Consider the following 15,510-nt stretch of genomic DNA (forward strand, 5'->3'; position numbering starts at 1 on the left):
TTGGAAGTTAAGACTACCAGGGTCGAAAAACAATTGTTGTAAATGTCACTTTCTCCCGAATCAGTCGATGATGCAAATTAAGGAACGCAAAGAAATGGAGGACCAGTTCAAGCGGGCACAAAAACCCTGGGCAAAGTTGCTGGCTAGTGCAGAAAAAGCGAAAGCCGATTACCATGCAGCATGCAAGATGGAAAAATCCGCTGCCAATCAGGAACGAAACGCATCCAGCGATTCCTCGATGTCAAACGATCAGGTACGAAAGTGATGATCTCGGCAAAAAAAAAATCAATAACGATCGTTACCCTTTCTCTCTTTACATTGTAGCTAAAAAAGATGCAAGAAAGGGTACAGAAACTTAAGGACGACGTAGCGAAGAGCCGCGATCGGTACGAACAAACGCTCAACGAGATCAAAGAGTACAATCCCGTCTACATCGAGAGCATGACGAATGTTTTCCGGAAGTGCCAAGAGATGGAGGAAACTCGGTTGTGCTTTTTCAAAAACGTACTCTTCTCGATACACAAATGTTTGAACATTTCCGAAGACCCAAGCTTGCCCCAGATCTACAAAGAGTTTCACCATACGATCAACAATGCGGACCATCAGAAGGATCTGAAATGGTGGTCCAACAATCACGGCGTCAACATGGGTATGAGCTGGCCAACGTTTGTGGTAAGTGCGTGTGGACAGCGTTCAGCGAAGGCAAAGGATTGTGGGCAGGTGTTATGACCAACTTTGGTCCGGTGCTATGACATGAAACTGAGCATTTTTTCCCCACTAGCTGCTGGGCGTTTGACTGTTTTTCTTCCTTTTTATTTGTTAACTTGTGTGGTGTCTATTAAAATAATCCTTTTTTTCTATTTCCTTCCTAACGTGAATGCTTTCTAGCGCATGCTGTTTCTGTTCTTTAGATTACTATTTAAAAAAATTGTTTTTTTTTTTGTAAGATTTCTCACACATTTTCTCCAATTTTCTGACGGAAGTATTACTAAAAAACAGATAACAAAGTATAAAATCTCCTTTTTTTAATTAATCCATAATCTTTCATCAATAATTTACTGGGAGTTTAAAATTATTTAAAATCTCATACATCACTTTTTTGTTAACTTTATTAAAACAAAGAATTATTTATAAAAAATTTACTCTATGCGGAAAGGTGCAAAGCATTATTTAGCTTTTCTGTAGCTGTTGTTGCTGTTACTGCTGCTGCTACTGATTTGCGTGCCTGCCGCGTCTTTATGGAAGCTGGGTATTCTGTTGGGGTTTTCGGTGGATCGTTGTTTTGTTTATGTCAGAGTGAAATGACTTTACTAATCGAACTTTTTTACTTAAATCGTTTAACGCATCGCTTTTTCCTTTCCCGGGGCGTATCCTTTTCTCCAATTTTGCAAGGATAAAATTATCCTTATCAAATTGTGCTCTTCCACACTGTTTTCTTCTTATCGTGATGATGCTGTAAAGCGACATCAGAACTCTTTTTTATCATGCTTTTATTTTACTCTCTTTTAATCACTTATTAATTGTAATTTCGTTTTCTTTTTTACTTTCCCTTCTTCTCCATTTACACACTTTTTGCTCAATTTGAAAAAATCAAAAATCAAACGTCCAAAACACTCAACTGATCCCTATTCAAAATCCGCAAACACACATATGCTGCACCGAAAAACAACTCCAAAATCCGCGCAAACACACACATCCGGTTCTTACACACATCAACCCCTCACCACATTCATCTGATCTGTGCGATCATGCATTGCTCGCTCTGTGTGTGTGTATTTATGTGTGTGTGTGCGTTTTATATGCTACACTCCGACCGCCTGTTCTCGTGCCTTCTCCAGGAGTACACGGAAGAGTTCCGCGACATTGCGAAGGGCATCAAATCCAAAGAAGCTTTACCCGCAGCGCCGATCACGCTCATTCATCAGCGACCCGTGGCCGAAGATTTGCATGTAATTTTTTGTTGTTTTTTTTATTGTTTGATTCGATTTTAGTTTTATTGCTTTTTCGTTTTCACGTTACCACCACAAACTACACATTTTAAGTTCTTGTTTTTTAGGCAAATAAGGAAAATTTTACTTTTTTGTTGTTAGGATTAGTTTTCCGTATGTGTGTGTGTTATTGTTTCTATTTACACATCCATTACTTAATGTGTGTTGTTTGAAAATGATGTTGTTTTGTGAAGTTTTTCCCACCTATTTAATGATTTGAACGTTTGCATCGTACTATTTTGAAACCCAAAACCACTTGTTAAGTCCCTTTTATTGTTTTGCTTGTCCTCGGTTTGCTAGTGGTAAATCAGAGAGTTAGTTTGTAGTTGCATTGTACTGTTATTTTATGCTTTTTATTTGTTCAACATAAATAAACATTAGTTGATTGTTTGGTTTTGGATGTAGTATGAAAAAGGTTAAATCAAATAATTATTTAATCTCGAGCTTCTTCTATATTTCTATAATAAAAAACATAGCAATGCTTAGATAATTCAAATGAACAAGCAAAGTAGAATAGACAGACATTAGATTTCTCTCCCTTACTATATGAACAAAAAAAAACTTAAGTTTCGATATAGATAACTTGCTATAAGTGCTTCAGATTTACTCTTTAAAGTATACTATTGTAGAACAGAAGAAAAAGCTTTTTGTGCCTTAAAACTCAAACAAATAACGCTATATAACAAGTATTATTGATACGAGCTTTCTCTTACTTTATTTTTGTTAAACTGAACATAATTAATAATCAGGAATATCCACCACCACCACCGGCCAACAACAATCGGTTACTGGGAGGAGGTGGCAATCGAAACAGTACAGCCCTCAGTATTACCAACTCGACCGGCAACAATCGCACCACCCCGACACCGAACAACGATTCACCCAAGTCGGAAACGGCATCAACGAAAAATGAAGCAGCCACCACACCTACCAGAAATTCGCCTGGACGTGGTGCTGCACCCGGCGGAGCTGTTGTTACGTATGTTAATGCTTATAATTTAAGATGTCTTTTACATTGTTTAAATAATTAATTAACAATTCTTCTTCTCAGCAATGGTAACTCCGGCACGAATGGCAAAGCCAACGATAGCAATCCCTTCGAGGAGGAGGAAGAATGGGACGAGGGCGACGGTAACGATAATCTACTGGTGGACAATGGTGAACCTGGTGTACCGGTGAAAGCCTTATACGACTACGAAGGCGCCGAAAGTGATGAGCTTACATTCAAGCAGGGTAGGTAGTCGAAGTCACAAGTCAATAAGTCATAGTGACTCATCTTTCTGCTGACGAATCCTCTAACTTTAATTCATATTGGTAATCATTGCAATTGCTTCTACTCGCAGGTGATTTGTTCGAAAAACTAGAAGACGAAGACGAGCAAGGCTGGTGCAAGGGACGAAAGGACGGTCGTGTAGGACTCTACCCAGCGAACTACGTCGAGGTGGTAGCGACGTAAGCTTTGGCCACAATTTTACCAGCAAAAAATGGAGAACATTTTCAAAACAAACGCCTCCAATCGGCAGCGAGGTAACAATGTATGTTGGGTACAAAACGGCGATGAGAATGTGTTAAAGGGAATACGCGTAGTCAAAACAAAAAACAGAAGTACAAGCTCTGATTTGTTGGATTTTATTTGATTACAATTTTGGGGCTGGGTAGCAAAAGTGAACGGAAAATAAACGAAATTCAACATCACAATTGAAATCGGTGGATCGCGTACACAAAAGCAAGTCGCACGTAGATCGCGTGTCTTTAAAAAGTTGATGGACCGACAGTGGCAGTAGATAAACCTACTGAGCTGTGATGGGGTCTGCTTTTTATGACCAGGAGTACTAGTTGTGCATGAAGCATTCATAGCGCCATCGTTCTCTGGAACAACTATAGCTTAAAGGGATAAAATCCTCAGAACCAATACACACACACACATTAAGGACATATTTTGAAACCTTTGGCCAAAAAGAAAACGAGTATTTTTGTAGGGTGGTTGGAAGAGGAATTTAGCTTTGGGCTCCGCTGTTTGGTAAGGTAAGATAGTCATGCGCATATAGAGGATAGTGAGCCATAGAGAAAGAGAGCCGGGTGAAGAGGGGTTTCTTTCATCACATTTATATACATAGAGGGTCCTTTTGGCGTTTTTGTTGATAATCAGGGAAAGGAAGCAGGGAGTTGGTAATTTTACGTACAACACTGCTATCGTTTGTATGTGGATTGGTCCCTTTTTTCTCCGTTTCTATGTACAGTTTTTGCTCTGGATGATTAGAAGTCATATGAATTATAATGGTTAAAACACAGCAATGAATTTGCCTTTTGGACACGGGTGTATAGGATTTTGACGACGAAATGTTGGAAGGAAGTTTGAGTCCTTTTCCCATCGACGTAATCTAAGAGTTGGGAAGTAAATCAAGGAAGAATCGAAATGAGCAATGAGTCATCTCTTCGTCTTTTTTGTGCTGTTTAGTTCTATCAGTTTTTCCATTTTTTTTGTAGTACTATTTACCGTTTTTGAAAGGAAAGTAAAAAATAGAAAGCCAACCTTAGCATGTAAGTAGAAATTGAAGCAATTCTAATAAGGCATAATTGAAGCGCGATGCATTTAGAAAATGATTTATTTTTCGGTGCAAAACATATATATTCATGTCCAAAATCATCCAGAAAACCCGACCGTGTCAGACGCCTCTGGGAATTAATTAAGTAGGGCGAAAAGCAAACAGGCTCAAAATGTAGAGAACAATCAATGCTGTATCGGTACTTGTAAGAAGCAAAAGTATGCATGCAGGAACTATACTGTGTAGGAACCAGTTTTTGAACTCTCCATTAGTTGTAGAACAGGAGACCCAAAAGAAGGAATCGGTTGTAGAACACTTCAAACCTGTTCTCTCCAATATCAACACTTTACTGATACTACCGAATTTTTTAGCTCCTTTACTCCTATCTCTCAGTCTTTATAAAAACCTCTAAACTGCTGCAGTTGGCTGAATCCCCTGATCAGGGAACATTAAAATAGAAATCAATGTATATTCTACAGGAAATATTATTTTGCATTGATACAGAACACGGTATGGCATCTGGCTACGGGCTGACCGATTTTTGTACTGTACAGTTTTAAGAGCATTGCATAGTTTTATTACTCGTTTTGTATTCTGGCAAACGCAAAAATGGTGAAGCTGACTAAGAGAATGATTCGATCAGTAGCAATTTGGAAGCAAAAGAGTTAAAAATAAAAATTAGTAACTATCCGTTGCAGTAGTGTGACAGTGATCATGATAGCGACGATAACGCACGACGTCAAGCCACACACACACACACACACACACACATCGTTAAAGCATGATGAAAATGGTTGAAATGTAAGGAACTAGGCGTGTTGTGTATTATATTAAGTTTGAGGAAATATATATGTAAAGAAGTAATAACAAAAATCGGGGCGGGCAGTTGTGTGGTAGTAGTAGCAATAGTGTTATGATAGTGGTAGTCCGCGAAATACGAAGATGCACGTGCGTTAAACGAAGCGGTTATTTATATATATATACACAGCAGTTTATCTTAAACCATGTATTCAACTAGAGGAGTTTTTATTTATTTTTTACATTAATATTATGAAACATATCACACAGACAGAAAAGGGAACATTTTTTTGCGTTTACTTATACAGGTTTTGAGTTTCCGAGACTACGTTCACCTCTAAAACGAAATAATCATAGTAGTCATTTTAATCTATTGAAACGCATCAGAAAGAAGGAATCAAGTGGGACATCGTACGGTTTTATGTTTGTTAACAAATAACTTCCCTACAAAAATGGATAATATTTTCCATCAAACAGACGAAACGTTTTACGAAACACAGTACAGCCGAGGATTTCCAAGTCATCCTTCCGGTGCAGTTCCGAGCACGAGGCCAGCTTCAGCAAACGATGGAGGCCAGCAAATGAAACAGCTGCTCGAAAATGAACGTACGAAACCGAAGGAACAGCAGTACCGCGAACGATGGCATCAGCTGCACCGTGCCCAGAACGAACCAGTCGGTGAACAGAAATTTCTCAAAACGGTCGACTCGCTGCACTCCATTAAGGATCTTACGCACGGTAAAAAAAGTATGGTGGAAAGTAACTTCTCCAACATTTTGTTTCCCGGATATGATGCCGACCGGGACAGGATACGCTCCGATGTTGGTGATGCATCCAGAAGCATGATGATGACGCATGGAAAACGAACCAACAGTGATCGAAATGGTGGATGTTTGTGGAAAATCTTTAACCATGAAGCATCACCATCCTCGCTTGTACCTCCTCCGAGTAGCGCCCGGAAGGATGCAGCGAATCTTCCGCCCGCTGGAAAAAGGTTAGATAGATGTCCATCGGCGCCATGTCGGCGGTATGATATGATTACACAGCAAGCAGAACATCAGGACGCTCCGGCCATCAACGAAGCGCTTCAATACTTGCATAAATTGCGAACGCTTCTTTCACGTTCCGGAGCAGTACAAAGCACCCGAAAGGAACTTCAGCAAGAAGCTTCCGAGAATGAAACGGAGAAGAAATGCTTCGATTGGAATGGTGTGCTGATGAAGTATATTGGCGAGGTCGGATCGTTGGATTACGAAATTTTGAAACCATTGCTTCGCATACTCAGCATCGATACGGAAGATTATGAAGGTTTCGTGAAATTTTTGGACCTTTTGGACAGTGAAGTTTCCCTCACGCTGTTCGAGCTAGGTAAGCACATGCAACAGGAATCGACTTCCGAGGAGGAGAAGGAATAGCAGAAGTAACGTTTCGGATTCGAAGTTAATGCCATCAACACTTTTCGTTTGAGATCGTCCAGCGGCATCGTTAGTTTATGCAACATATCATTTATTTAAATTCTCATTTCAAATTTATAACTCAGTACACATAATAAAATCTAAAAACAAAAAAAAGTTAAGTCAAGTCAAGCAAATTAATTATCTCGACGAAGTGCGCAGGCAAGCCGCATATCCTTGGGAATGAGCGTCACCCGACCGCGGTGAATTGTACATCGGTATGAATCTTCGAACAGCTGAACCAAGTAAATCTCGGCCGCTTCCTGCAGGCAGAACAGCATATCCGGTGAAACCCGTAGCGGCCGGTGCGCATACTCGGCCAGAATTTCGCGAATAACGCGCGCGAAGCACATCTTCGGAATAAGATTGTCCACCGTGCTTTGCAGTCTTATGATCTCCTTCAACAACTTCAGCTGGCCGGGCGTTTGCTGTTTGCGGCTGTGCGAATGTTGTTGCGATGTGCTAGGCTGGGGCTCGGGCTCGGCTCGCTGCGACGCTTCGCTGGATGTGCTGGCTTCGCTATTTGCTACGGATCGCGTTGATTTACGGCTGCCGGATTTCGGTGTGGGGGCGTTAGTCGAAGCGGCCGAACTATCCTGGTGTTCCAGATCCGTGTTCGGTACAGTCGGCATGCTGGTAAGCCGATGGGCTGTGGTGGACGGACCCGAGATAGTCCGTTTGACGGTGTTCGGGCTGGAATGTTTGTGCGACGGCAGGAAGGAAAAGTTAGGACGCGATTGGTTCGTGTTGCTGCGCAACGATTCATTCTCGCTATTGCTGTGGGAATCCTCCGATTCCACGCCCATTACGCTCCGAAGCTCGTCCACTGTTTTTAGGGAGCGGAAGTTGCTGTTACGTTCATTTCGACGCGAAGGTTCTGGCGGTAGTTCGGCCGATTCCCGTCTTGCTGGTGGATTTGTCGGTTTTGCTGGTACTTTTGTAGTCTTTTTTCTCGGTGCCATCGTTCTGCAGGAAGAAAGTGATTCGGTACGCCTTGCACAATCAAAGATTTCTTGTCTACTGGTTCAAATGTCCGCCAAAACTGAATGCCGTCGTTCGTGGCCGTTACTTTTGCTTTGTATCACTGCTGTCAAAACAATTCTACGAATCCTATTGAAATTCAAATCCAACCGTTGTCGATCGTACAGTCAATACCCGACTTCCCCGGATAACGGGGACTGGAGATATCCGGAATCTGGAGTTTCTGTGTATTTGGAATATTGCGTATTGACATCGACACATCGTTTAAATCTAGCTTCAAGGTGCTTGATTCACAATAGTTTTTGAGTTATATTTTCTACAATTAATTCAAGTTCAGCTCATTGCTAAAAAATAAATTTGTAAAGTGGAAGACATTATTGCATCTGCGACCATTCGTGACTTGTACAAGTCGTTTGTTTATTTTCCATTCCACACGCTAACGTCAACTGTCGAACGTCAAAAATACGTGTGGGAAGGGAAAGAAAAAAAGAGGTTTGCTTGCTACCGTGACGTTCTTCAATGATCATTTCATTTGCGTGTTTGTAATAGTAAAACTGGGACTAAAATCGAGCAAAAAAGGAGTCAATACTTGCAAACAAAACCTACCATTACACCCTACGATCAAGGCCATCATTCGAGAGACGGCAGGACGTTCGATATTTTCTTTCCCCGCCTCTGTTTTTCCCTTTCTTGTATCGTTCGCTAGATAATGGATCGGGGCAAATCAGGGCCGGGCATACGGGCCACCAAGAAGCAACAGCTAAGCCACCCACAGTCAGAACTGTATGCCCTCGGTTCGAAATCTTCCGTCGGTGGTTCGCGTGGTGACGATGCAAAATCCCGTGTCGGGGTGAGTGGCGTCGTGTCGGACCGTAAGCGGGAAGCCACATCCTCGATGGCACTGGGCAGTGGGGGCGGTCCGGTAGCGGCGAAGAAAATTAAGCTTTCATCCGGAGCAAGCGGCTCCATAGGTGGTGGGAGCGGTACCGGATTGGGTGGAGTGTCCGGTGTTGGGACGAGCAAAATATCATCCGGAGGGGACAGTTCCAGCTCCAGCAGCATTCTCGAGTACTGGGAGCAGTGTGCGATGGAGTGCGAATCGGTCGATTTAGCCTCAACCGTACTGTCGGCGATTGAGCAGCAGGACAGCGACAGTGTCGTGGGCTACATTTGCGGTGCGATAAAGCTACTCATCTCGCCGAAATCAAAGTCAGAATCGGTACTATCACTTTCGCTGCTCTATTTGGCTCGATTGCGGCCACACCTATTTTGCAACGAGACCATCACATCGGCACTGATCGCGGTGTTGAAGCGGGACAGTGGTGGCAATGCATTTAAAGGCCGCAACAACCCGACGATGCACATACTGGCGTGTAATTTGCTCGCACGCGGATACAGCGATAAGAAACAGTGGCCGGAAAGCTTCATCCGGACGTACATTGATGATGCGATCAACGATCGTGTGTGGGTGGATTACGAGGAGTGTGCCCCGTTTACCGATAACATTGTTGCAGCTTTTGGCACTAAAATCCCTCCCAAGTGGATGCTACAGCCGGAACTGAGCACACTGAATCCAACGACACGCGATGCCACGCTGCCGGACGATGAACATTCCACGGACAGTGGAATGTTTGGTGATGCTCTGGGGAAGGATCCGGATGCGAATCCGCCACGATTTGCGCATATGCGCGAGCAACTCGAACGGATGGTAATGGAGGCGATGAAGGACCAGCTGAACCGTCGCCAAGGTCCGGATTGTTCGACGAAAAATTTCCTTCGATATCTTTCGCTAACGTGCGGCATCCTGGAGGTACGAGCGTTTGTCGTGCCACGGTTGGAAATGTGGATACACAACGGGAAGCTGGTGAAACCAGTCCAGGAATTGTTAACCTTCCTGTGCTACAACGTAACTGGCCAAAGCCCGAAAGAGCACGAGGTACTGTCGAATCTGGCCAAAGTGCGACTGAAATCGAAACCACTCATCAACATCTTCATGATTGGGCTGAAGGAGATGATCAACTGTCAGCCGGAAATTCTTACACCACTCCTCAAGTACGTCGTACAGAACGAACTCTCAAACGCACGCAACCCGAACAACATGGGCATGCTGGCGATGATGTTCCAAACGAAACCGACCGAATCCGCCGCAAACTTGGCCGAAATCTACCAGGAGTTTCTACTCCAGCGGGAAGACGTTTTGCGTACGTTACGCTTTTTCCTGCGCGAACTGGTGAAGATGCTACGGTACGACATCAATCTGACCGTGTTCTGTAAGGTATTGCTACAGAACCGACCGGATCTAACTCCGCAGATCGCTACCTCAGAGTTTCGCGATCGAATCTTCCACTCGATCGTCGATCTCGTCTGCTTGTGCATGTTTCTGTCCGTATCGCCCCAGATACGTGAAGCGAACGTTTCGATCCGTAGTGGCCGCGAGACAAAAAGTTCAACCGCACTGAGTGCGTTCTATCAGCAGCAATCGATCATACAGGATCAGGCACTCGCCTGGATGAAGGATATCGTGCCGCGTGTTTATAAACCGATCGCTGCCAGCGATTATAAAGCGGCCCTCCATAAGCTGCTCCTGTTGGATTCACCGGAAGCTTACGCGAAAGGTGATCAGTGGCCACCGGAACCGGAACGTGCGCCACTTCTTCGTATGGTGTCGGAAATACCGCTGCAAGAGAGCTTAATGCTGTGCATCCTGTTGATTGGCATCGAAAAGGAAATTCCGTTCTCGATACAGGACACCATGGAGATAACGGAGCAGTTGGTACGTAGGGCCGGGTCTCTACGGCACATGGATTACCCACCGCTTGAAATTACCGATTTAAAAATTATCGAGCTACTCTTCAAAATGTCCGAGTATCACCATCCGGATAATATCGTTTTACCGCTAAACTACGAGCCACCCAATCTAGCCATTTCCTCACTGTACTGGAAGACTTGGATAATCCTGCTACTCATCTCGGCCCACAATCCGTCCTCGTTCGGATCGTTCTGCTGGGAACAGTATCCGATGCTGCGGCTTCTAATGGAAATGTGCATCACGAACCAGATTGGACCTCCAAAACCTTGCGAAGAAGAACTTTCCGTTGCAGCGCTCGAAAAGGCGCAAATTCTTGAGTTTGAAAACCATCTCGCTTCGAACCCGATCACGGAGCAAAACAGTTTGCTACTGTCGCAGCTAATACTGATGGATCCGCGTGGTGTCGCACGCCGTCCACCGAATCCGGTGCTGGACCAGATACAGCAGCTAAACGTCAGCCACCGGCTAGGACATTTGTTGTGCCGCAGCCGTAAGCCGGATCTTCTGCTCGAGATTATCCAACGCCAGGGAACGTCACAATCGATGCCTTGGTTGGCGGATTTGGTACAAAACTCCGAGGGTGACTTTAATCACCTTCCGGTACAGTGTTTGTGTGAGTTTTTGCTGGCGAACTCCGGATCGGCAATTGTTGAAGCGAGTCGCGAAGCGGAACTGTTGCTTTATCTGCAGCGTGTCCTTCAGGACGAAACTGGCGAACATCAGATGATGATCGGCGAAGTATTGGAGTATTTCCTGCGTCGATTGTCCTCCTTTTCGAGTGCTTCCCGTCAGGCAGCTATACGTGGGTTGAAGCTGCTGCTGAAAGTTTTCCAGGAAGAACACGACCCGGGTGCAACCGTACCGATCGAGGCGAACAATGGCGATTGGTTGCTACGCTATCTGCCGATGATACCACACTTTCCGTACGTTCGACCGAGCGTGATCGTGCAGCTGCGTGCCGCATGTCAGGTGGAAAACATCCCGGAACTGGTGATGGTGTACATACAGTTCGTGGCGGCCCACAGTGCGATGGATGGCGAGGAAGCGATGCTGGAACACGTGATGGACATGTCACATCTGATCGTGGAGCGTACGACCGTTTTTGCGAACATTATTCCGACGCTGGCGGATCCGAGCGAGCAGCGCATCCAGACACTTAACTGTTTGTTCGTGATGTTCAACAACTTCCTGATCAAGCTGCGAGATGCGAAGGTTATCCCGCATGCATTTACCGAGTATCCGGACCTGTTGCTGGTACAGTTCGCGGATGAAAGCCAGTGCCACATCCATCTGAACATCATCCAAGCGTTCGTAATACTGTTGACGCATTCGTCGTTTATTTCTGTCGCTGGACAAATTCTGGACTATTGGTTCCCGGAAGGATCACCACCACCGCAAGCATTTACGGTGGATGGATCCGAGCCGGTTTGTATCCTGCCCGACTGGTTGAAGCTTAAGATGATCCGTAGCAATGTCGAGCGACTTGTCGATGCAGCCTTGCAAGGACTAACGCCGGATCAGATTGTACTGTTCGTGCAGAACTTTGGAACACCGGTGAGCTCCATGTCGAAACTGTTGGCCCTTCTCGATCGGGCTGTGATTGTGCAGTATGAGGCGGTAAATGCGGCCATCCTGAACAAAAGCTATCTAGCGCAGCTGATCGAAATACAGCAGGCCCGCGGTGCAAAGAATGGACACATTTCGGTGGAAGCTTTGGAGCTACTCCCGCAACAGATGGCTACCAGTTCAGCGGCGGACCAGAAACCGATATCGGTAGATGAAGAAAAGGAAACGAAACCGATCGTTGCACCAACGCTGGAAGGAAGCGTAATGGAATCGTATCGAATTGATCTACTGCCTTCAAGTTCGTCCGCCGATTTAAGACGTTCTGTGTCGTGCGATGCAAGACCCGCATCCGGCTCAAAAACGAAAGAGATCGAAGAGGCGATCGAACTGCTACTAACAACCTCGCTCAAGCTAAATCGCATTGCCATGGGCAAGTACCGGAAGCTTATTCAACGTTTAATGAACTCTTCGTCTAAATCGCAAGAATACGCGGCAAACAAATCAATATCCTATCTGGGACGTCTGCTAAAAAACCCACAGGGCCAGGGATTGATAAAGGGATTAACACAAAACTCGCAAGTGGTGTGTTTCTTCCGTGCGCTGCTTGAAACACCGATCGAAAAGTTCGAAAATCTCAACTACATGCTGCACGTGGTAGATGAGATTATACGATTGCTTAATCCGACGTCCAATAAGGTCTTGCTGGAAGTTCTCGTCAGCAAGCGCACACAGATGATTCGTTTGGCGCAGAAAGAAGCCGGTGGTATATCGACTGGAGCAAGCGTAAAGCAAGAACTGGCGGGGCCGACGACGAGTAGTAGTGCCTCAACAGCCTTTGGTGGAGAGCTGCTGGAGGTCCTCTCAACGACAAGAACTGCTGATGTAGAGCGAAAAGGCATGCAGCAGCTATGGCGAACGAGCCGAGATACACTTATTAGTGTCGCTGCGACAATGCTGAAAGACACCGGACCAGATTCGATTGAAGCGAAAAGAGTGCTGGAAGGCAATAAGTGTGGTTTGCTCGTCGATTGGGTCGCTGATGCCGATTCGGAACTGATATGCGTTAACAAGGAGCAGCAGATGGAGCTTCTGTTTAGCAAAAGCTTATCGAACTCGCGCCCGTATCTTCTTTCCCTGATGTCGCATCAAGCTAGTTGGACCACCCTGTACCAAACGGTTGACCTGCTAATGGGATCCTTTAACCCTGCGTACGATCCTTCCTCGGTATTGGATTTTGTCCACACACTAACCCGCAATCCAAGACTCTGGCAGGGGCGAGATAAAGCGAAACAGAACCACACTGAGTACATAGTATCGCTAAATGTAGTGCAATCCTGCACCTTGATCGATTATATACTGGCAGAAGAGACAAGTGCCGAAATGGGCGAGGGCATCCAACCGGTGCGCCGTTTGAGTAAACGCGTGAAGCTGCTGTTGCAGTGTTTACCGAGCAAATTCGCGATGCTTCCGGGCATTGTGACGTACGTGCAGCAGGGCGAGATATCTTCAGCTGCTAAAAAGTTTCTCCAACAACTCTACCTTAACTTACCACCGATGAAGTTTATCCTGCCGAACTTACGTACCGACATATATGAATCGGATATGCGTAACGAGGCCGGTGGCTGTGTGGCGGACAAAATTATCTACTACATCATTACGGCGATCGCTTGCTTGACGAATCCACGCGACTTTCAAACGATGTCGGCCGAGATGGATTTGCTCGTGCGGAAGCTTGCCGCATCGCATCCGGCCCTGTTTATGAGAGAACTTTCCGTGCTGTCCACCCTGTTGCAAGGGCGTGCCCATATGGATCTGCATGTGCTACGGTCGGAGTATCACTTTCATCTGTTTCATCAGGTGATGGGAATTTTGGAGTTGCTGGCACCGGTCGTCTTTCGCGATTGTTATCGGGCAGGACTTCGGAACGGGTTGGATTGTTTTTTCCAGCTGTTGAAACATCACGGCACGTTTAAGGAAAGCTACACACTCATCTATCGGTTTGTTGAGTTCCTGCAGGCATACATTGGGGCGAATCCTGTGACGGCGATTGCGTTCGTGGAGCAGTACGCCGATGTGCTGATTGATCTTGCCCATCAGCACTTTGATCTGCATGCCCTGCAGCAACTAGTGCAAGGGCTTTCGATGTTGCGGCACACGGGAGCGTCCACAAGGAAGCATTCGGTGGGAATTCTTTCTGATCTGGATCAGCTCGCAGCAAGTGCTGCTTCATACGAAGGAAAGGGAGATCGAATGATTGCAGACGGTGGAGGAGGTGATGCTTTGTGCAAGCTGGGAACAAGTTCTGGAAGAGCTGCGGTAGGACTTATGCTGGCACCAGCCATCAAGAACGATATTCTTCCGAATCACTGGAACGAACTGGTGGCTGTACTACGGTCGAGAGACATTGATGAAGCTTCCGTACCGTTGATGGAGTTGGACGCCCTTTCCGTCAAGCGACCGGCACTGCTCGAAGACATCTTTGACGATGTGATCCGGTTCGTGCAGCATCCTTCACCAGCGATCCGTCAAATGGCACACAATCTGGTGACGCGCTGGCTTAAGCAAAGTCCGGGGAATATTAGCACCAACGGAACGGCACTGACAGCGTTCGTCCAGTGTCTTAACCACGAGGACGTTGCTGTGGTACACAGTGCGCTAGACAAAACGACCGAGTACACACTCTGCCTGCAGGAGCATACGCCACAGATTCTGAGGGCGGTCTTCGAGTTGGGAATCGGAAGCCGGATCAACACGTACAACGCACTGCGACGGTGCGTTCAGGCGCTGAAGAAGCAGCACGCAGCTTAAAAACTGTGTGGAAATGTGGAGCAATCGAGTGTGACATACAAGTGGTAAAGTAGTAACAGAAGATCGAGAAGAAGAGAGGAGAATAATTATTTTACCTATCTATGGAAACAATAAGTATTAATGTTTCTCGAGTGATATCGGTTGGTTTGCAGAAGATAATGAGAAAAGACGATTGGCGCACACAACAACAGCTTCTTCTTCAGGGTTGACCACGTCGCGTAGATATGGCCAGGAAACTCGTTATAAGGCACGGTTGCATCCGACTTCGACATTGACGTCTTCCGTCAGCGTAGGGTTCGTAGAGGACTACCGTAGGTGGTGCTTAGGGATCTGGTGCTCCAGGCGTTTCTGGATGATCTGCCCTAGAGTAAAGATTCGGATTCAACAAATCCAGTTTTGTAGCTGCCGACGAAATCTGTAGCAAGGGGCGAAACATCTTCTAGCAAGGTTTCAGGACTGTGATGGGTCGGAAGTTAGCAGTCTGCAGCTTCTTAAAAACTGTGAGTATTTCAAAATTTAGGTGGTGGTGGTGGATTTCGTTTTGTTTCCTTTTGGATATA

The 15,510-nt window shown here is 45.6% G+C and overlaps 5 protein-coding genes across 10 annotated transcripts in view; 4 read left to right on the plus strand and 1 right to left on the minus strand.

The window, feature by feature from the left end:
* The window catches only part of LOC126564527 (protein kinase C and casein kinase substrate in neurons protein 1), a 424,303-nt gene extending 420,841 nt beyond the window's left edge, over positions 1-3,462 (plus strand). Inside the window, exons 5-10 of one of the 2 annotated variants that reach the window (XM_050221597.1) lie at positions 65-253; positions 325-672; positions 1,839-1,949; positions 2,738-2,967; positions 3,040-3,221; positions 3,332-3,462. In XM_050221597.1, the coding sequence (XP_050077554.1) occupies positions 65-253; positions 325-672; positions 1,839-1,949; positions 2,738-2,967; positions 3,040-3,221; positions 3,332-3,444 (1,173 nt within the window). In that variant the 3' untranslated portion in view covers positions 3,445-3,462. The remainder of the gene's footprint in view (positions 1-64; positions 254-324; positions 673-1,838; positions 1,950-2,737; positions 2,968-3,039; positions 3,222-3,331) is intronic. The other variant, XM_050221599.1, reaches the window with a different exon arrangement.
* The window catches only part of LOC126564444 (mucin-2-like), a 363,283-nt gene that overhangs the window by 285,778 nt on the left and 61,995 nt on the right, over positions 1-15,510 (plus strand). The window lies entirely within an intron of this gene.
* Positions 1-15,510, plus strand: part of LOC126563903 (kinesin-like protein KIF14) — a 107,768-nt gene that overhangs the window by 65,312 nt on the left and 26,946 nt on the right. The window lies entirely within an intron of this gene.
* LOC126566019 (uncharacterized) lies at positions 6,924-7,748 on the minus strand. The gene has a single exon (XM_050223219.1). It carries the CDS (start codon positions 7,746-7,748, stop codon positions 6,924-6,926), a length of 825 nt encoding a protein of 274 aa, XP_050079176.1.
* Positions 8,475-14,950, plus strand: LOC126563749 (integrator complex subunit 1). The gene has a single exon (XM_050220449.1). It carries the CDS (start codon positions 8,477-8,479, stop codon positions 14,948-14,950), a length of 6,474 nt encoding a protein of 2,157 aa, XP_050076406.1. The 5' UTR covers positions 8,475-8,476.

Source organism: Anopheles maculipalpis, chromosome 3RL (assembly GCF_943734695.1).
Source record: "Anopheles maculipalpis chromosome 3RL, idAnoMacuDA_375_x, whole genome shotgun sequence".
Taxonomy (NCBI): Eukaryota; Metazoa; Arthropoda; class Insecta; order Diptera; family Culicidae; genus Anopheles; species Anopheles maculipalpis.